Source organism: Bubalus bubalis, chromosome 12 (assembly GCF_019923935.1).
Source record: "Bubalus bubalis isolate 160015118507 breed Murrah chromosome 12, NDDB_SH_1, whole genome shotgun sequence".
NCBI lineage: Eukaryota > Metazoa > Chordata > Mammalia > Artiodactyla > Bovidae > Bubalus > Bubalus bubalis.
The window spans coordinates 100,155,981-100,177,479 of record NC_059168.1 but is presented as its reverse complement, the minus strand read 5'-3'; the positions used below and the strand labels follow the sequence as shown (position 1 = coordinate 100,177,479).

Below are 21,499 nucleotides of genomic sequence, written 5' to 3'. Positions count from 1 at the left end.
TCACCCTCCCCAGCCACACACGCTGGCCTCACCTTTCCTGTGGCGCCGTGAGACACATACTTGGCTCCTTCTCGCTGGGCAATCTCCACCTGCTTGCGGGCGATGCAGGGCCTGGCGAGAGAGGTGCCCAGGAGGTATCGGTCCTCGTACAGCGCGCTGGACTGGATGGCCGGCCAGATGAACTCCTCCACAAACTCCTTGCTGATGTCCTCAATGAACACCTATGGGAGAGCAGCCCATGAGAGGGAGCCTTGGCAAGGACAGGGCACCGTCAGAAGACAGAGTCTCCGATGGCCTGTGTCTAAGGCAGACGCGGCTAACAGGTGCTTAAGGGTGGTCTTGAAAATGCAGTAGAAAACGATTCACTTTTGTTAAATCTCGACTCTTGAGTGCACGCTATGTCACTTCAGCTGTGTCCGACTCTGTGACCCTATAGACTATAGCCCACCAGGCTGCGCTGTCCATGGGATTTTGGAGGCAAGAATCCTAAAGTGGGTTGCCATGCCCTCCTCCAGGGAGTCTTCCTGACCCAGGGATTGAACCTGTGTCTCCTGTGTCTCCTGCATCGCTGGTGGATTCTTTGCCACTGAGCCACTGATGAAGCCCCAACTCTTGAATACAAAATGTGATAAATACACACGAAGCATTTCTGCTGCATGCCCAAGTGAGTTACTAGCTAAATTAGCCACTCTTCTCATAAACCATCATTCATACTTGACTGAAGGACTGACAGGCAAAACAAGGTCAATCAGACTTGGATTTTTGGCCACGATTTGCATAAAAGTGAAGTGACCCTGTCACTTCAAGGAAAACTGAGTATTTGTTGCCAGTGATAAAACTCAAGCTTTCCAGTAAAAAAACTAGAATTATGGAAAACTTGTATCTGACACTGTGAACTTGACAGCTTCCTGATACTTCTGATGTGAGTTTTATTGCACTTCACAGATCCTGTGTTTCCTTTGTACTGTGAGCTTACGTGAGCAGGGACCATGACGGTCATGTTCATCTGATGGCCTGCTCACTGATACTGTTGAATGGATGGAAGGATGGGAGGGTGGACAGGTAGATGGATGAGGGGTGCACAGGTGAATGGATGGATGAGGAAAAGGTAGACGGATGGGGAGGTGGGATGGGGAGGTGATGGGGTGCAAGAGAGGCTAGGAGAAACTAGAAGATGGCTCACACAGCAAAGTGAAAGTGAAAGCCGCTCAGTCGTGTCCAACTCTTTGTGACCCCAGGGACTATACAGTCCATGGAATTCTCCAGGCCAGAACACTGGAGTGGGTAGCCTTTCCCTTCTCCAGGGGATCTTTCCAACCCAGGAATTGAACCCAGGTCTCCTGCATTGCAGGCAGATTCTTTACCAGCTGAGCCATAAGGGAAGTTCTCACACCAACAGCGGAAGGAATTGACCTCACACTCTGGAAGGGGCGTAGGAGGTGAGGAGCTCTGGGACAGGGACCCCCACAGCTGACCCCAATGTGTCAGATCCCATTTCCAGCCCCAAACCCTGCCCACACTTGGTACCTTTTTGGCCCCGAGCTTCAGCGCCTTCTTCCTGGCTTCCTCAAAGTCTTCCTTCTGGCCGATGTTGGCCTGACGAGCAGAAGCAGAGAGGACCCATCAGCCCAGGGGAAGAAAGAAGAGCTGAGAAGAACGTCACCGCCGCCCCCCGCCCCCCACCACCCGAGGGTGAGTCCTGGGCAGGTGTCTTTCACACACAACCATCTTCAGATGAAGGTGGGTTTCTTTGGATGGCTGAGGTCACGTAGGAAGGAGAAAGGACAAGAACCAGGGTCTGGGGATGCTGTACTCCTTGGAGCTGCCTGAGGCTCTGGAAAGCAGTTTCAAGGAGCTGGACAGGCTAAATCTGGGCCTGTGCACCTGGGCTGTGGGGTCGCAACATTCACTGTCACTGCATTGAAGGTCTAAAGCTGCCTTTGAACCCATCAATCTTTTCCCGAAATTCCCCCAGAGCCAGTACAAAGGTTGGCTTGTCAGCAGCTGCCCGATTCCCTGCTTACTGCCCCAGCCAAGTGCAGCAACTTGATTGCCCCAGGCACCAGAGCCGGCGGGAAGCAGAGGCCCGGGCTAGGAGCGCCCAGCTGTCCCCCTGCTGGAGCCCGACCTCTGGTTCTGACAGCCCCGTCTAGACACAGGCATGTTTTCTGCTGGCTACACTGTGGCCTCCTGCCCAGACCTTGACCTTGGATTCTGCTCAGCAGATTCCAGAGTGTTCCCAGAGTCCAGCTGCAGGTGCTTTTTCTGAGGCCACTCAGCTTTTAAATCTGCCTGGTGATAGTCTGGGATCCGGACCACCCATTGGTGCTGCCATGGCTCAAAGCACACACTCCAGGCTCTTTGCATTCACTCAAAGTCACTGCTTGCTCTCAGCAGGGGGCTGTGGGCCAGACACTTCCCCTCCCTGGGCCTCACCCTCACCCTCCACTTGTGTGGCGTGGGGTTGGCACTGTTACCAGTGGTAGACTGACTTTAACTGCAAACCATTCTTGACAAGAACACACTTCTCCTGTCCAGTGCCCCCTCCTCACTTCCTCTGGGAACAGAACCTTCTCTCCTGGGACCTCTTTCTACAGGGATGCTTATGAGTGCTAAGTCACTTCAGAGACCACGTGGACTGTAGCCCGCCAGGCTCCTCTGTCTATGGCGTTCTCCAGGCAAGAACACTGGAGTAAGTTGCCATTTCCTTCTCCAGGGGATCTTCCTGACCCAGGGATCGAACCTTCATCTCTTACATCTCCTGCACTGGCAGGCAAGTTCTTTACCACTTGCGCCACCTGGGAAGCCCACACACAAGGATGGATGAGAGCAGATGTTTCCTGCTCACTATAGGGACAAGCCTCCAAGGGACAACCATACTGACAAATGAGTGGTGAGCAGGCACTCGGGCCAGTGAATGAATGTTCCCTTGGCCTTTCCATTAGAGCCTCTGGGGAAAGCTTTCCTTTCTCTCAGAAGACTAGGGGATGATGAGAGCCTTGCCTGCCCTGTGGAGAGGCCAAGAATGACACCAAGCCGAGATGGAGGCAAATCTGGATAAGCACCTGGATTCAGCCTTGCCTGAAGCCATCTTACCCTGGCCTTCTTCTATATGAAAAACTGAATTATGTTGGTTTTCTTTTTTTTTTTGGTTTTGTTTGGCTTAAGCTGGATTTCTAGAATTTGCCAGTCTTTTGGAGAAAGACTCAGAGGTTATGTCCAGGTTTATCAGAAGTGAAGCTGGTTTGATTGGGGATATCTGCTGTGGACCCTGGATGGGGGAGTGGCATCTTAGTTAATCTATTACCTGTGGCCTGTGGCCTATTTGCTGTTCCAGAATTAGGTGATCTCCAATCAGCTACCTTAGCCCATGTAGGAGCCTAGATCTTTGCTGAATTACTGAGGGCTGCAGGAAAGGGGAAGTTTATGTGACTTTCCATGGTCTTCAGCAGACCCAAGCCAAGCCCCTGGTCCCTCCCTGGACAGGCTGCTTAGCAGCTCCACCACACTCACTCCTGGTGCCCCCCACTCCCGCTTTAGCGAGTGCACGGAGAGCCAACCTCCTTTATGCTCTGAGGGGCACATCTCAGACCTGGGGGACATCAAAGGAGCTCACTTAACAGATAGAAAGAGACAGTAAACAAGAATTTATCTACAGATTAAGACAGGCTTGGGTGAGGGGCAGGCTTGGATTAGTAACAGCGGGCAGGTAGGCCGCAGGGCCAACAGGTAGAAAGACAGACACGCCGGGCGCCCCCTCACCAGGTAGGCAATGACGTCATAGCCTTGCTCCTTCAGCCACACGAGGATGCAGGAGGTGTCCAGGCCCCCACTGTAGGCCAGAACCACAGAGCCTTTGCCGGACATCGCGACTGGAGGGAAACGAGAAGGAATGTGAGTGACCCAGAGCCAGCCCCCCACACCCCGCCTGCCAGCCCCTCCTAGCAGCTCCCTCCTGGCCTTGGGCACCCTTATCCCCCGGACAGGCCACCATGGGGTTCGGAACAGGATGTTCAGCTGTCATCAGGTCATCAGCATGAGGAGCTGACCCTTCATGCAGCCACACCTCTTTCATCCCCCCCCTCGCCCCCTGGGGGACCCTGACCCTGCACATGCCCACAGACCACGCTGGGGCTTGGCAGGGGGAGGCATGTAGCCAATTCCCCACCAGCTGGAGAAGACAAAAGACTGAGCTGCTGGGACCGAGGTCAGGATGCCAAGGTCGCAGTGTCAGGAGACAGGAGGGGCCATCTCCTGAGTCTCAGGCAGCCCACACATCTCCTTGCTAAGCTGGGCCAGGGCAAGGCATGGCCCTGGGAGCCTCATACAGATCACCCAGCACCCCCACTCTGACCCCAGGAAGTGGGAGTCATGCCCGCCGCTGGGGAGGCAGAACTGAAGCTAGGAGAGGTAAATGGCTAGCTCGAGGTTGCAGAGCACATGTCTGTGTCTGGCTCCAGAACCTCAGCTCTTCCCAGGAGGCAGGGTGCCCTCTCGGCTCTATGGGGGACAGGATGCTGGGGGCAGAGCCCTGCCCCCACCAGACCTCTTCCACCTGGGCCCAGTGAACCTTCACACAAAGGGGTTTTTGGCTCTTTTCAAATGCAATTTCCTCTGAGAGGGGAAACACAAGCCCTGCACCCCCAACACCTCAGAGAACTCAACTCCAGAAAGATTAGTTGGGAGGAGCTTGGAGACCTTCCTCTCCCTGTGCAGAGGGGGATCCAAGGCCCAGAAGCTGTCTGTCCCTGTGTGCTCAGTTGTGTCTGACTCTTTGTGACCCCGTGGCCTGTTGTCTGCCAGGCTTCTCTGTCCATGAGAGAGTGGGTTGCCATTTCCTATTCCAGGGTATCTTCCCAATCCAGGGATCGAACCTACGTCTCTTGCGTCTCCTGCAGTGGCAGGTGGGTTCTTCACCACTAGCGCCACCTGGGAAGCCCATAACTCGTAACTCCGAGGCCCAGAGGGAGAAAGTAACTGGGTGTACAGATGACAGATCTGTCCTTCCCAGCAGGACGGTGTGTCCTCCCACCAATCTCTCCCTCTCCTCAGCTAAACCGAAGTTTCCAGAAGGTACCAAGGCCTCCTCACGCCTTGCCTTTGCAGCCTCTGTTCCTTCAGTCCAGAAGCCCCTCCCAGAAGCCTCAGGCTACATTCGGGCTTGCCCTGCTTCCCTTGCACTCTCCATGTGGCCCTGAGCATAGATGCTGTTATGTGCCCGCTTTGCTGAAGAGGAGACTGAGGGTCAGAGAGGCAGGGTCACTTGCTTGAGGTCCTATGGTCAGCAGGTGGCAGGGCTAGATTTGGATCCAGGCCGTCTGGTTCCAGCCTCTGTGGACACGGTCCCAGCTTCCTGCACTTACAGGGAGCGTGCTTGTTTCTGGTGGGAGCATTTACACTAGAGACTGACCAAGGTCAAGGTCCTTAACAGATGCTATTGGGAAAGACTGTGGATACCTCTGCTTTGATCCACATAAGCCCAGAAGGGGTGTCACCTTGCTTCCAAGGATGCAGGCTCCTGCATCCTGAAGGGGCCTGGAGGTTTGGCGGCAAAGCGGTCACCCAGCCCTCTGCGGCAGAACACAGCCCAACTGAAGGGCAAGAGCATTCATCCTATGAACTGCAGCAGCTGCTGCTTAGTTACGAAGTCTTTGCAACCCCACAGACTGTAGCTCACCAGGCTCCTCTGTCCATTGGATTTCCCAGGCAAGAATACTGGAGGGGTTGCTATTTCCTGCTCCAGGGGATCTTCCTGACCCAGGGATTGAACTTGCGTCTCATGCATTGGTAGGCGGATTCTTTACCGTCTGAACCACGGGAAGCCCTATGCCATGTGCAGTCCTGGCATCTCACCAGACCGCCCACCAGCCAGTCCCAGGGCTCACATGTCCTTCCTGCCCCTAGGACTAGGAAGGGGAAATATCTCACAAACAGTGAGGTTGGAGGCAGTTCTGATGGATAAACATCCAAGACTCCCCCTTCAGTGGGCATTCATTCAACCACCTGCCAGGCAGTCCCAGGCAGGGTAGGGCCAGCAGATGTGCCCATGGCAACTGTAGCCAGGCAACGGGCCATCCGGGAGGGAGGGAGGCAGGAAGGACACAAGGTAGGAAATGCCTGAGGTTGAAAGAGTAGATTGCGGCTTCCAGACACCTTTCTTGGCCCAGTGGCTGGGTGACATCAGAGGCCGTGAACCCAGTGTACGCAGCCCCTGGACTCCCCTTTGGGCAGCCTCGCTGAGCAGGGAGACTCAGGACCCCCAGAGCCGCCTGTCCAGATCCTAGTTGTGTGCTTTGTGTGATGGGGCTGCTTGGGGTGAGGACAGTAATGTTGCATTATTTGTACAGCTCTATTGAGATATAACTAACCATAAACTGCATATAGCTAAAAGTGTGCAATTTAGTAAGTTTTGGTGTGTCTACACGCATGAAATCACCACCACAATCAAGATAATGGATGTATTTGTTATAAGCGACAGCCTGCATTTGTTTCATCCCCATTTTAGAGATAGGGAAACTGAGGCTTGGGTTAAAGAACTTGCTCAAGACCTCATTTGACTGCTAAGTGGCAGAGCCCAGATTCAAACTCAAGTCAGCTAGACTCAAAAGTACAAGACTACCCTCTCTGGGGTGGGGTGGGGGAGGGCATGGATCCCTGGGACAAGGTGTGGGGTCTGGGAAGCTGCCGGTGGCCCAGACAACCCAGAGTGACAGGGAGAGCTGATGTGAGCCCAAAACTCACCCAGCTTCTAGGGGTCACCCCCACTTTGCCAACCCCCAAAGGCCCTGGAGCCAGAGGATGGGCCCTGCAGTAGGGGAGGGGCGGCTCCATGGAGGCAGACCACCCGGGCCTGCCTGGTTCTGCCTCAGTGACTGCCCCCCCGCGCCGTGCCCCGCGAGTGCGGCCCATCACAGCACAGTCACGATGCACTCTGCCCCCGCCACCCACTGTGTGGAGACAAGGACCATCTCTCAGTGGCTGGCAGGTGGCAAGCGCTCAGAACAAGGCTGCTGATTTTGCTATCTGGAGGCCTGCTCCTCACCTATAAAAATAGAGGGTTAAAATCCCCTCCACGTCTGGAATTCCGTGCACGCTGTCATCTGGAAACTCTCATCCGGAAACTCGTGAACCTCTTCTGCTGGCCAGGCCACAGGCGGAGGGCCTCAGCCTCCAGGTCTGAACCTCGTGATGGAATGTGTGCACCCTGGAGCGTGTGCCTGCAGGCAGGGATGTGTGTGTATGTGTGCACAAGTGTGCCCGCATTTCCCCTAGAGCATGTACCTGAGACTGCATGCGTGTACCTCTGTCTACACACACACACACACACACACACACGTGTGTGTGTGTGTGGCATGTTTGGGCCTGCATGTGTACAAAGATTAGCAGGGCAGGTGGGCTGAGAACATGATGCAATCTGACACTGGCTTTGCTCTTGCCTTCCTGCTGAAGCTCTCCCCTTCCCCCACAAGCAAGGTCCCGGCAGCCTGCTTGCTGCAGAAACTAAAGGAAGCCAAGCAAACAAGGAGGCCTCGGTTTAGGGGAGGAGTGGAAGAGACTAGGGCAGAGAGCAGTGGCGGGTTCTCCAGACCTGGAGTCCAGGAGCTGAGAGCAAGAACAGCCCATCCCCCAATGGAGCAACTGTGGATTTGATAAGATTCGGAGAGGAGCCCAGAGCCCAGAGCTGGGCACCACACCTCTGCCCACCGAACTCTCCTACCACTGTCGGGCAAGCCCCTCACTCTCCAAGCCTCAGTATCACCATCAGCACAACCACCTGAAAGTCCTTCTGGTTCTGACACACCAGGACACGGGGCTTCCTGCCTGAGGACTCGGCCATTCTCCCAGCTCCGGCCTCGCAGTCGCCCCAACCTCCAGGGAGGGCACAGGGTAGGTGCCCCAGCTGCCAGGCACACGACCTCTGCTGAGAACACTCATGCCCCTGGTTCCCGGGGCCAGTCTGGCCAATTGGCTGCCAAAGAGGGACACCTGGGAAGGGAAGAAGGGGGCCTCATTCCAAGATGCCTGCCAGCCTGACCTCAGTTGGCAAGGCAGTGGGCATTCTCCAGGGCTCCGGCCAGAACCATCCTGCCAGCTCCCAGTGAACGAGCCGGGCCAGCCAGGGCAGTTGCTCAGAGCTAGGAACATTCATGTGGCTCTGCAGCATCAGAGCTAGGATGACAAGAGCGGTTACTATCTTTAGTGCCACACGGGCATCATTTCAAGGTGGGGGCTATTATTACCACCTGTTTACAGATGATGAGCCAGGGCTCAGAAAAATTATAAGACTTGCCCAGGTCTCAAGCTAGCAGATGGCAGTGCTGGGGGATGGAAACCTACGCCATCTGCAGACCACCTGCTCTTTGCTGCTCTCTGTCCTATGCACTCTGGCCTCAAGGGGATCACAGACTGTCTTCTCTTCACTTTACTTGTCTGTTGTTTAGACACTCAGTTCCTTCTCCAGGGGATCTTCCCGATCCAGGGATCAAACCCATGTATCCTGCCTTGAGCCACCTGGGAAGCCCATGAATCACCACCAATCACCAATTTTCTTTCTCTGTATGTTGTGGCTACAGCCACCTGACTCTTCCTCAGGAACCCCTCCCTCACATTCTAACTCAGTTGAGCTGGGTTCACTAGTTTTTAAAAACGTTTAAAAAATATTTTTGGTTCTACCTAAGCCATAGAATTCTCTCTGACTTAGGGGTTTGCTCATTTCAGGATTGCAAAACCCTTTGGCTGGCTGCCCTCATTCATGTCTGATAGAGCCAGGCTGCAATTCCATACTTTGACCAGGAGGTGCCGCTATCAGGATTCAGCCTGAATGTTCGGTTGATACATTCAGCTCATTTCATCTACAGACTTGGTGAGGCACAGAGAACTATTTCTGTATCTGATGGATGAGTTGAGAGCATTGAGGGTGCTCTAGGCTACATACGGAGCTGGCTGTCAGCTGCAAATTCCTGGGGCCTGAGGATCGATTCAGGAATGCTGGGCTTTCTTGGGAAGACCACCAGCGCTCCAGCAAACTTCTTCCGCCAGGGAGAGGGGTCACCGGGGAATGCCTTGACTTAGCAAGATTGAAACTCCAGTTTTGATAAGAATGTCTGGAGGCGGGAGGTAGGAAGATTAAGGAGACCTCACCAGGCCCTGGTGACAGGCACTCACTCAAACCCTGTCCGAACAGCATTTGGTTATGGAGCAAAGGTGAGTTCATTCATTTGTTTATTCTGCTCTGTCAAAATGCCTTTGGGTACCTGGCCTATCTCAAGTCAGGGGAGGGCATCTGCCACACAAGGAGCCAAAGTCTGGAAGATCAACTTTGCCCAAAGTGTTTCAGCAGAAAATCAGGGCCTTAGACCCTGAATCCCAGAGAGGTTATCTCCCTCCACGTGGATGCCCACAGGCAAGGCTCTCACTTCAGAGGTTGTGTGTTCAGCGTTCCTTCGGATGAAGGCATCTGGCAGTCCTGGCTTGCCTCCCAGGACTCACAGGACCAAGATGAGATGGGGTGCTAGGAAAGCGCTTGCATAGCAGGTGAGTCTGGGACCGCCCCCACCCCCAAGTCAGGTTCCTGGGGCCCTGGGCCAAAGTTACCATCCCAGCCAAGGGACCACACAAGCCCAGGGGAAGCAGGCAGCTGATGGGGGCACAGGTGGGTACTCAGGGGAGCTCAAGAGTGTGCTAAATGGGGGTCTCTCTCCTTTACCCACCCCAGGCCTGGCCTGGGATCTAGGTGCTCAGTGGGCAGGATTCACCAACTCACTCTCGAGCACTCAACAGAGCTGGTATTACTTGGCATAACCAAGCAGCTGGCTCCACCTGGGGCAGCCCCCACCCCTACAGTCTCCCTCCCCCACCAGAACCTAAGATAGGAGGGCAGGGACCCCTACTCCTGAGCCCCCAGCATGGCAGCACCAAGTGGGTCACTCCCTAGACAGTGAGCAAATGGACCCAGGACCTGCTCTCAGCAGTACACACCCTCCTCATTTTGGGGGGCTACCCCGGGACATGTGGGCAGGCTTCCCAGGTGTTGCTAGTGGTAAAGAGCCTGCCTGTCAGTGCTGGAGACCCAAGAGGGTCAGGAAGATCCTCTGACGGAGGGCATAGCCACACACCTCAGTATTCTTGCCTGGAGAATCCTGTGGACAGAGGAGCCTGGCAGACTGTGAGTCCGCAGTGTCCCAGAGAGTTGGACACAACTGAATCTACTTAGCAGGCACGCAGTGGAAGCAGGGAGTCTCAGGCACTGGACTTCCAGGGATGTCCCCTAACAGTACACATTCTGTTACTGTTCCCTGAGCCCTAAACCCGTGTCAGCCGAGACGAACGGAGAAACTGAAGCTTGGGAAGCTGCGAGGCTGACCCAAAGCCTCACCCAGTCGTGGGGTTGTGCCTGCCTTCAGGGCTGGGTCTGCAGGGGCCCAGAAACCGGCCCTCTGCTGTCCCTCGTCTGGGCGTGGAGGGGAGGGATCAAAGCCCAGGACCTATTTGATCCATCCCTGGGGAAAGGACAGGTTTGTTCCTGCCCGGGAAGAGCAGCCAGACGGCGCCACTTCGCAGAGAGGAACACTGAGGTGGTGGTCGGGTTGGGGTGGGGGGGGGCACTGAGGTCACGGGACCTCCTCAGGAAGAGCTCTGGCGGGTTGGGAGAAGAGTTTCTTCCATTTCAGACTTTCCTTCCCTGGAGGGCGCAGCCGCCCAAGGGGCCAAAGGCAACAGCCACCAGGACGGCTGACATTTCCTGCGGAGCGGCCCCTCCCACAGTCCGGTGCCAGCCGGAAACCGGGCACCGCGGCCGGCGAGGCGGCCGACCCCACCGGCCGGAGAACGCAAAGCCCTTTCAGAAGGCAGAGGCTGGCGACCGACCGCCCCCCACCCCGCACCTGCGGAAGAAGGAGCCCAGCCACACCCGAGGCCCCCCGGGGCGGGCTGCCTGGAGCCCCCGAGCCCACCCGCTAGGGGAAACTGAGGCGGGGCTGTGGGAGGGGCCAAGATGCCCAAGCCCCCGGGGGGCGCGCGAGGGGCCCGAGGTGAGGCTGGCACTCTGGTTCTAGTGGAGACAGAGACGGCGGTCAGAGGGGGAGCAAACAAGATCGGAAACTGCACCCCCCAACACCCTCCGGGTTCCCGGGGTTCTCCATTTGTGGGGTTCGCGGCATAAAGGAAATTGGATCAGAGAAGGAAGAAGATCCAGAAAGGACCTCGGCCCGCAAAGGCGACAAGTAACCCGACCTGCTCCCCAGCGCCCCCCCCCCCCCCCCCCCCGCCCCGGACTCGCGCCCTGGTCCCATCCCCGCGGCCCCAAGGAGCCAGGAATCCGGTCGTCCGGCGTTTAAGCAACAGGAGTCGGGGCGTCCGCCCCCTTCCCTCCGGTCCGGGTCCGAACCAGGGGCGGGGCGGGGGGCGCGCGGTTCGCTCCACCTCCTCCGCTGGTCCTCGGAGGGATCCGGGCAGAGGGCGACCTAGGCTGGGGAGTGGGAAGGCGGGGGGCCTCCTTACCGGGTGACCAGCGGCTGCAGCAGTCGGCGGAGCAGGGCGGGTTTCGGCGCGCATCCTGGGTTATAAGCTCGGGGCCCGGGGGCAGGGCCCGGGAGGGTGGTGGCCGGGGGACAAGGCCGGTGACCGTGCGCGCAGGCCCCGCCCCTGGGCCCGGCCCCCTCGAGAAGCCGCTCAGCGTTCGCGGCCACCTGCGGCCGGGGCGGGGCCAGGCGCTTCCTTCCCTCCTCGCTCCTCCCCATTCCGTCCTCCCACCTTCACTCCGCTCCCCATTCCCACCTCCCAGCCCACTCCTCCTCCCGACAGGTCCCCCGCCCTAGCCGGAGGCTCTGACCGTTCCGGCCCGCGGGCTCGCGGCTCCCCTGGGTGCGGCAGTGGCTGGAACCCGCGCAGTGGACAGGGTGACAACCCCTCCTGCCAGACTTGCCGCCTGGTCAGTGGGGAACGCAAAGAGCTTCGTCGTGGTTGTGGAATTAAAAAAAAAAAATCCCTTAGGCTCATGAGTTTCAGGCCCATTTTTGTCCAGTGGAGGTCTTGCTGCTAAGTCTGCTGCTAAGTCGCTTCAGTCGTGTCCGACTCTGTGCAAACCCCATAGATGGCAGCCCACCAGGCTCCCCCGTCCCTGGGATTCTCCAGGCAAGAACACTGGAGTGGGTTGCCATTTCCTTTTCCAGTGCCTGAAAGTGAAAAGTGAAACTGAAGTCGCTGAGTCGTGACCAACTCTTAGCGACCCCATGGACTGCAGCCTACCAGGCTTCTCCGTCCATGAGATTTTCCAGACAAGAGTACTGGAGTGGGGTGCCATTGCCTTCTCCTGGCGGCCTTGCTACAGACCCACAATTCCCCCCCTTCCCTCCACTCCAGCCCCCAGCAAGCCCACTGTATTGGTGAGAAAACAGGTGGAGGGATGATCCTAGAAGGTCCTAGCTTCATCCTTCAGTCCAGAGTGGGTCCCTAGCTGTCTCCCCAGAGCCTGGCACCTGACCCAAGCGCACCCAGTAAATAGTGGATAAAAAAAGACTGGCTCGCTGCTAACCCATTAAGCAGAAGGGAAAATTGAGGTGCACAGACACGAAGCTTCTTGCTTGCAAAATAAACAGGGAGTTGTGACCCCAGTCTGGCCTTCAGAAAGTTCTGTGTCAGGAGTTTCTCAGCCTGGTTTTATAGGCCCTGAAGCATCAATCACTGGAACCGCAGCCCAATAAAACAGCAGGTCCCAACCTGTCAAAGGCAACGCCTGGGTTAGGACTGACCCCCAGAGGGCAGCTTCCCAAGTCCTCTCTGCCTTGGACCCTTCTAGGGCTGGGAACCCTGAGGCAGCTGTGCTGGGTTAGCCATTCAGTTGTCTTGGAAAAGAGGTAGGGTGGGGAGGGGGAGGTCATGGTAAGGAGGTTGCCCTGTCCCAGACCCCTTCCGGCAAATAAGAAGCAGCCAGAAAAAGGGAGCCTTGGCAGAGACGGGTGAAGGCTTAGTCACTCTCAGCTCCTCAGCTCGCCGGCCCCCTACCCACCGTCCCACGCTCCGATCAGGTCACCCAGGCACGTCAGCCAGTTGAGTAGCTGTGAGTCCTTCAGGAGGGTGGAAGCATCAAACCAACTTACTAGCAGAGCTGCAGCTCTCTGTACACCCTCAGCCTCTGGCACCCAAATCCCACAAGTGGCTGTAGTGGCCAGGTGACCTCCGTGAGTTCTGTGGGGCTAGGCAACTGGGGTGACTTGAGTCACTTCCTGCAGGAAGACAAGTGGTGGCTGGGTCCCCTTAGCCCATTCACAGGGCCACCTCTGGGCCTCACAGAGCCTCTGGCCACACAACAACACACCCTCAGGGCTCATGCAGCCTTGGGCGGTTCCTCCCCCCTGCAGCCTTGGTTCCTCATTTGTACTGCCTCCCAGACCAGGGATCGAACCCATGTCCCCTGTAGTGAAAGTGCAGAGCCCTAATCACTGGACCACCAGGGAATTCCCTCTGGCCTGTTTTTACGTCTCCATCCTCTGACTTTGTGCTCCATCCTTGTTTCTTCCTCTAAGATGTCACTGCCCCTCAAGAAAATTGGGGGGGGCGTGGATGGATGGGGGCCCCCCTCTGTGGAGCTATTACAGAGGAAGTGGAGGGGAAACTTAGGCAGCCAGATCTAATGTTCTCCCAAACTCTCCAGAGTCATGGTGGCCCCAGAGAGAAGCCCCAATCCCCGGCCCTTAGGAAGAGGGTGGGGTGGGAGCTGAGCCCCTCCAGTCTAGGATGGATGGGTGGGGGGGATGGGGGTAGAAGAGAAAATAAGGTTAACAGTCCTGAGGACGTCTGGGTAGACTTGGGACATAACCACAACTCTCGTGGTTCTCACTAGACGCTTTTTAAATCTTTGATTGACTTTTGTATTTGGCCGAATACAACTAAGACTTTAGTTGCAGCACACGGCATCTTCGTTGCAGTACACAGGCTTCTCTCGAGGTGTGGCACGCAGGCTTAGTTGCCTGGCGCCACGTGGGTTCTTAGTTCCCTGAGCAGAGATCGAACCTGCGTCCCCTGCATTGCAAGGCAGATTCCTAACCACTGAACCTCCAGGGAAAGTGAAAAGTGAAAGTGAAAGTCACTCAGTCGTGTCCGACTCTTTGCGACCCCACGGACTGTACAGTCCATGGAATTCTCCAGGCCAGAATACTGGAGTGGGTAGCCTTTCCCTCCTCCAGGGCATCTTCCCCATCCGGGGATCAAACCCAGGTCTCCCGCATTGCAGTCCCCCTTTAAAAAAAAATTAGCTAAGCACTTCTTTATGCTTACATTCACTTGGTTTTCATCCTATATGAAGTCGCTTTTATTGTCATCCTCGTTTTACAGACAGGAACCTGCAGCTCCGAGTGTGCTATCTTCCCCAAGGCCACACAGCATGTGAGTGGCAGAGCAGAACTGGAATCTGGGGTCTGTAGCTCTGGCCCAAACCCTCTGCTCTAGCTCAGGCTTAAGTTGAGTTGATAGAGGAGCCAGAGTCTTGGTCCCAGGGCTGTGGGGACGTTTACTCCTGCTGCAGAAACAGCTGCAGCCCAGGGCACTGTCCCTTCCTGATGCATAGGCAGCGGTGCTGTGAGGAGGGGTGAGGTCACAGCCCTCTGCGAGGAAAAGAGAGGCCCGACTGCTAGCAGGGGCCCTGCCCTCGGAGCACTGGGTGGATGGCTGCAGAGGCACAGATCAAGGTGAGAATAGACTGAGCTTGGACGGCTCATTTTTCCCTGTTGTTCTAGCAACATTAGTTGAAGAATTTCCTTTCCCTATCAAATTGTGTTTAGCACCTTTGTTGAAAATTAACTGACTGTATAAATGTTGCCCAATTTCTGGATTCCTTCTGTGCCACTCCTCTATTTATGTACATCCATGCCAATACCATACCATCTTGATTGCTACAGGTTTACAGTAAGACTCCAAGTCAGATAATATAGATCTTCCAATTTTGTTTCAAAACTGTTTTGACTGTTCCAGGTCCTTTGCATTTCCATTCAAATAGTAGAAACAGTTTGTCTGTTTAGGTAAAAAGCCTGCTTGGATTATGATTGGGGATTGCAATAAATCTGTATATCAGCTAGGGGAGAATGGACATCTTAACAATATAGAGTTTTTCAATGCATGATCATGGTATAGCTCTCCATTTATTTATATCTTTGTACATTCTCCAACATTAAAAAAAAACCTTAAAACTGTTTATTCAGAAATATTTGTGGTTGTTATACTTTGGCCACCTCATGCGAAGGGTTGACTCATTGGAAAAGACTCTGATGCTGGGAGGGATTGGGGGCAAGAGGAGAAGGGGACGACAGAGGATGAGATGGCTGGATGGCATCACTGACACGATGGACGTGAGTCTCAGTGAACTCCGGAAGTTGGTGATGGACAGGGAGGCCTGGCGTGCTATGATTCATGGGGTTGCAAAGAGTCGGACATGACTGAGCGACTGATCTGATCTGATCTGATACGAGCAAAGAAGAAGAAACTCAGGTCACTCTGCAATTTGAGATGATATTCACTTGTGGTGAATTAAGTTTTTGTTTTAAACCAGAAGTGTATCTCTGAGATAATGTTGAAATACATTGAGTCACAAAACAGTTCCTTTGTTTGATGAGATATCTCAGTTGAGAATCTTTTAAGGATATAGACCAGTAGGACCCAGAGCTAGAAGACCTGAAGTTTCCCTGCTGAACGTCTTTTCATGTGTTTGTTGACTATCTGCAGGTCTTCTTTGCAGAAATGTCTGTTTAGATCTTCCACCCATTTTTTGATTAGGCTGTTTGTGTTTTTTTGTTATTGAGCTGCATGAGCTGTTTGCATTAGTCCCTTGTCAGTTGTTTTGTTTGCAAATATTTTCTCCCGTTGTTCTGAGGCTTTTCTTTTCATCTTGTTATGGTTTCCTTTGCTGTGCAAAAGCTTTTAAGTTTAATTAGGTCCCATTTGTTTATTTTTGCTTTTATTTTCATTACTCTAGGCAGTGGATCAAAAAAGATATCGCTGTGACTTATGCCATTATGTATTCCTCTAAGAGTTTTATGATATCTGGCCTTACATTTAGGTCTTTAATCCATTTTGAGTTCATTTTTGTGTGTGGTGTTAGGAAATGTTCTAATTTCATTCTTTTACATGTAGCTGTCCAGTTTTCCCAGCACCACTTATTGAAGAGACTGTATTTTCCCCATTGTATATTCTTGCCTCCTTGGTCAGAGATTAGGTGGCCATAGGTGTATGTGTTCATCTCTGGATTTTCTACCCTGTTCCACTGATCTATATTTCTGTCAATCACAACTACAATGAGATGTCACCTCACACTGATCAGAATGGCCATTATCAAAAACCTACAAACAATAAATGCTGGAGAGAGTGTGGAGAAAAGGGAATCCTCCTACACTGTTGATGGGAATGTAAATTGTTACAGCCTTCCCTGGTAGCTCAGCTGGTAAAGAATCCACCTGCAATGCAAGAGACCCTGGTTCAGTTCCAGGGTTGGGAAGATCCTCTAGAGGAGGGCATGGCAATCCCAGTATTCTTGCCTTGAGAATCCCCACGGACAGAGGAGCCTGGAGGGCTACAGTCCATGGGGTTGCAAAGAGTCGGACACGGCTGAACAACTAAGCAACTAAGCATAGCACATCTACTATGGACAACAATGTGGATGTTCCTTAAAAAGCTAAAAATAGAGCCACCGTATGACCCAACCATTCCACTCCTGGGCATATATCCAGAGAAAACCAGAATTCGAAAGGATGCACACACTCCGACGTTCATTGCAGCACTATTTACAGTAACCAGGACATGGAAGCAACCTAAATGTCCATCGACAGAAAGATGGATAAAGAAGATGTGGTACATATATACAATGGAATATTACTCAGCCACAAAAAGGAACAAAATAGCGGCATTTGCAGAGACGTGGATGGATCTAGAGATTGTCATACAGAATGAAGTAGGTCAGAAAAACAAATATCGTTAATATCACTTACACATGGAATCTAGAAAAATGGTATGGATGAACTTATCTGCAAAGCAGAAATCGAGTCGCAGATGTAGAGAACAAATGGTTACCAAGAGGGAAGTGAGGGGTGGGATGAATTTGGAGGGGGGTGGGATGAATTGGGAGATTAGGATTGCCATATATACATATATACAATGCATATATGTGCCATATATACACACTGCAGGCGGATTCATTACCAGCGGAGCCACAAAGGAAGCCCAAGAATATAGGAGTGGGTAGCCTATTCCTTCTCCAGCAGATCTTCCTGACCCAGGAATCGAACTGGGGTCTCCTGCATTGAAGGTGAATTTTTTACCAACTGAGCTATCAGGGAAGCCCCCATATATACACTGCTGCTGCTGCTAAGTATATACACTACTATGTATGAAATTGGAGGAGGCAATGGCAACCCACTCCAGTACTCTTGCCTGGAAAATCCCATGGATGGAGGAGTCTGGTGGGCTGCAGTCCATGGGGTCGCTAAGTCGAACACGACTGAGTGACTTCACTTTCACTTTTCACTTTCATGCGTTGGAGAAGGAAATAGCAACCCACTCCAGTGTTCTTGCCTGGAGAATCCCAGGGACGGCAGAACCTGGTGGGCTGCTGTCTATGGGGTCGCACAGAGTCGGACATGACTGAAGAGACTTAGCAGCAGCAGCAGCAGGTATAAAATAGATAACTAATGAGAATCTACTGTATAGCACAGGGAACTCTACTCAATGCTCTGTGTTGACCTAAATGGGAAGGAAATCTAAAAAGAGAGCTAAATGTATACACATAACTGATTCACTTCACTGTACAGCAGGAACTAATACAACATTGCAAAGCAACTATATTCCAATAAAATTAATTTAAAATAAAAAGGATCCCTGCTGCTGATGGACTAGGTGAGTGTGGACATGCTCCATTTAGGAAAGAATATGTGGCTATCATGAGGAGCAGCTGGAATCTGGAGGAGGAGACAGAGCTTCTTGGGGCCACAGGTATGGCTGCTCCAGAGCCCAGCTCTGAGATGGATATTTTATTGGGCACCTTGGATGACTTGCCAGGTGGAAGTCTATTCTCAGGCAAATGCCCAAGTCTTTCATTTAGAGAAGAGTAATGCCTGACAGGTTGGGGCATCTCTGATGGGTGGTACAAAAGTCCTCATTTTCAACCGGAGTGCCAACAGATCCATCTTGACTCAGATGTCTGGGCATGTTTTATAGTTTTTAGTGTGTGGGTCTTGCTTCTTTCATTAAATTTGTTTCTAAGTATTTTAAGGTTTTTGATACTATTGTAAGTGATATTTAAAATTTTATTTTCCAATTGATTGTTGCTAATGTATAGAAATACAACTATTTTTGTATATTGGATTTGTCTCCTGCAACCTTGCTAAATTTGCTGATTAATTTTAGTAGACTTTTGTAAATACCTTAGGGTTTTCTATGTGGATAATAATGTTGACTGTGAACAGAGACAGTTGTACTTTTCCCCTGTGTTTTCTTTGTGCCTTTTTTTCTTGCCTTATTCCAACGGTGAGGACCCTAGTACAGTGTTGAATAGAATTGATCCGAGTTGATATCCTTTACTTGTTGATGATCTTTGGGGATCATTCATTCAGTCATTCACCATTGAGTATGATGTTAGTTGTAATTTTTTATTAGGTGAAGAAATTCACTTTTCTGTTTTTGTCATGAGTAGGTATTGAATTTTGTCAAATGTTTTTTTCTGCATCTATTGAGATGATCATATAATTTTCTCTTTATTCTGTAAATGTGGCAAATTACATTGATTTTCAGATGTTAAAGCAATCTTGCATTTCCCAAATAATTCTATTAATATCCCAATAAAGTTTATTTTTAAGAAAAAAAATAGTAACAAATTAAAATGATTTCTAAAAAGACTCTGATGGTCCCCCATCCCTCTTAGGAGAAAATCTAGCACCCTGTACTTGCTTTTCTGCCCTCACCCACCACACTCCAGCAGCACTGGCCTGCTTTAGGTGTCTTCAATATACCAAGCTGTTCCTTGTCTTACTGTCTTTGCACACACACACTGTTCATTGGGGCTGCTTCTCTGACTCTTCCCTTCCTCCCACCAGTTGGTCCCTTGTCATATGCCGTCTCTCACGCTGGTACCTAGTAGACACCTGAAGTCTCCAGTGACAAAATGCAGGAGCATGAAGGCTCTGATCTCTTCTCTCCATCCCCACTGCTGGTTTTTTTTTTCCCCAATATTTACTTATTTGTCTGGCTGCATCTGGTCTTAGCTGTGGCACTCAGATCTTCATTGCATCATGTGAGATCTTTCATTGTGATGCACAGGCTCTCTAGTTGTGGCTCGGGTTCAGTAGCCTCACAGCATGTAGGATATTAGTGTCCCAACCAGGGATCAAAACCGAGTCCTCTGCATTGCCAGGTGGATTCTTAACCCCTGGACCCCCAGGGCAGTCCCCTCACTGCTGTTGTCTTAGATCACCATCCCTTTGCACCTGTACCTCTGCAGGAGACACCTCACCTGTCTTCCTGCCTATGCTCACTGCACCTTCCACATTGCAGCCAAGGTGACTTTTCTAAGGGTCAGCTCTGACTGTTGAGGTCCATTGTCTGAACTCATGCTTAATGGCATGCTCAATGGACGTGATCTTGTTAAATCCCCAAGAACCTATAAACATAGATGCAGCTTGTGACTGTAGAGTAGGTCCTTCTTGCCCCCCATCTCTCCTCTGAGATGGGAGAGCTCTGCATGTGCAGTTCATGGAGGGGCCTGAGTATGTACAGACCCCAGCCCTGCACCTTGTGATGATCTCATGGTTGGCACCAGAAGCTACTTTGCTGCCGTCCGGATCTGGGCACTAGCCCCAGGAACAGGGAGTGCCCTCTGGGCTGGACCCCGGGTTGCCTGTCCCCGCCTAGAGGGAACACGGAGTCCGGAGTGGATTCTTGGAAAAGCTGCAACAGGGAGTTTAATGAGTGACCTGCAGGGCTGTTTTCCACCCCGATGGTTCAGAACAGCCTCAGAGGTCAGGCAGCAGCAGGAGGCTGGGCAGCTGGATGTGGCTTTGGCCAATGGCAGCGGCAGCTGGAAAAGCAGAGTGGAAAACACCCCTCTGGGGCCAGCTGAGCTCCCTTGGGAGGCACCTCCTCCCCTTGGCGATCATTCTGCGGATGAGGGTGGAGTGGGAAGCACCAGACTCAGCATCACAGCCTGGATTCCAGGCCAAGTCTGCCCCTGGCTGGGGTAGACTTGGAGCAATCGCTCCCTCTCACCTGCCTCTGTCCCTGAGCTTCAGGGTAGGGGATAGGAGATGGGGGTGGGAGGAGGTCAACGGAACACACCCTGCTGCGGCGGCTCCAGCGGTCTGGAGCTGCTGCTGTCTCTCCTCTTCATCGTGCTCCTGGCCTGCCCTCTCCTTCCCGCCCACCTTCCTCAGAGGCTGGAGGCAGGGGAGCCTGGAGGCTGCGCTGAGTCCTTCTCTTCCCCTGCGTGCTGTGTGAACTTGGCCGAGTGGCTCACCTTCTCTGAGCCCCTCTTCCCTCATCTGTGAAATAGACACACTACTTTTTTTTTTTTTTTTTAATCGCTGGAGTTCCTGTGAGAATTAAATAAACTCAGGTCTATAAGGGCACTGAACAGTCAACAAATACTTTGACAAGCACGAAGGGCCAGTCTGAGTCTGGGGAGAGGAGGCGGGAGAGAGCAGCAATTTCTCACCACTCAATGCCACGTCCCCAGGATTGACCCTTTCATGAGCGGCAAAGGCCCTGACTCCATAAAATATTAACAGCTCAGCAAAGGGCAGGGCTCAAGATGTGACCCGTGGCCCCTAGGGTTGCACAAAAAAAAGGTTGTTCAGTCCAAGGATAGTCTTTACAGGTGGGCCCTGGACAAAGCGGGTATGAGGAGGAACTGGGAAGCTCCTCCCTCCTTTCTTCCCTCCTCCCTGGACTCTGTCACCAACCCAGCCTCAAATTCCACCGTTGGCAACTTCTGTGCTTTAAGCCAGCAATTGGTAAACTATGGTTCCTATTTGTTCTCATGAAGCCTGCAGGCTAAGAATGGTTTTTGCATTTGTAAACGGCTTAAAAAAAAAAAAAAGACTGTTCTGTAACACATGAAAATTGCGTGAACTTTAAAACCTAGACAGTATATTAAAAAGCAGAGACATTGCTAACAAAGGTCTGTCTAGTCAAAGCTATGTTTTTTTTCCAATAGTCATGTATGGATGTGAGAGTTGGACTATAAAGAAAGCTGAGCGCCCAAGAATGGATGCTTTTGAACTGTGGTGTTGGAGAAGACTCTTGAGAGTCCCTTGGACTGCAAGGAGATTCAACCAGTCCATCCTAAAGGAAATCAGTCCTGAATATTCATTGGAAGGACTGACGCTGGAGCTGAAACTCCAATACTTTGGCCACCTCATGCGAAGAACTGACTCATTTGAAAAGACCCTGATGCTGGGAAAGACTGAAGGCGGGAGGAGAAGGGGACAACAAAGGATGAGATGGTTGGATGGCATCACTGAATCAA

General features: G+C 52.6%; 1 protein-coding gene across 2 annotated transcripts in view; it reads right to left on the bottom strand.

Annotated features, from left to right (window-relative positions):
• Window positions 1–11,628, bottom strand: part of ASS1 (argininosuccinate synthase 1) — a 51,813-nt gene extending 40,185 nt beyond the window's left edge. The window contains exons 1-4 of one of the 2 annotated variants that reach the window (XM_025261855.3): window positions 11,500–11,628; window positions 3,763–3,872; window positions 1,528–1,596; window positions 33–221 (exon numbers count right to left, since the gene is read on the bottom strand). In XM_025261855.3, the coding sequence (XP_025117640.2) occupies window positions 33–221; window positions 1,528–1,596; window positions 3,763–3,867 (363 nt within the window). In that variant the 5' untranslated portion in view covers window positions 3,868–3,872; window positions 11,500–11,628. The remainder of the gene's footprint in view (window positions 1–32; window positions 222–1,527; window positions 1,597–3,762; window positions 3,873–11,499) is intronic. The other variant, XM_006044118.4, reaches the window with a different exon arrangement.
• Between the last annotated feature and the right edge of the window lie 9,871 nt (window positions 11,629–21,499).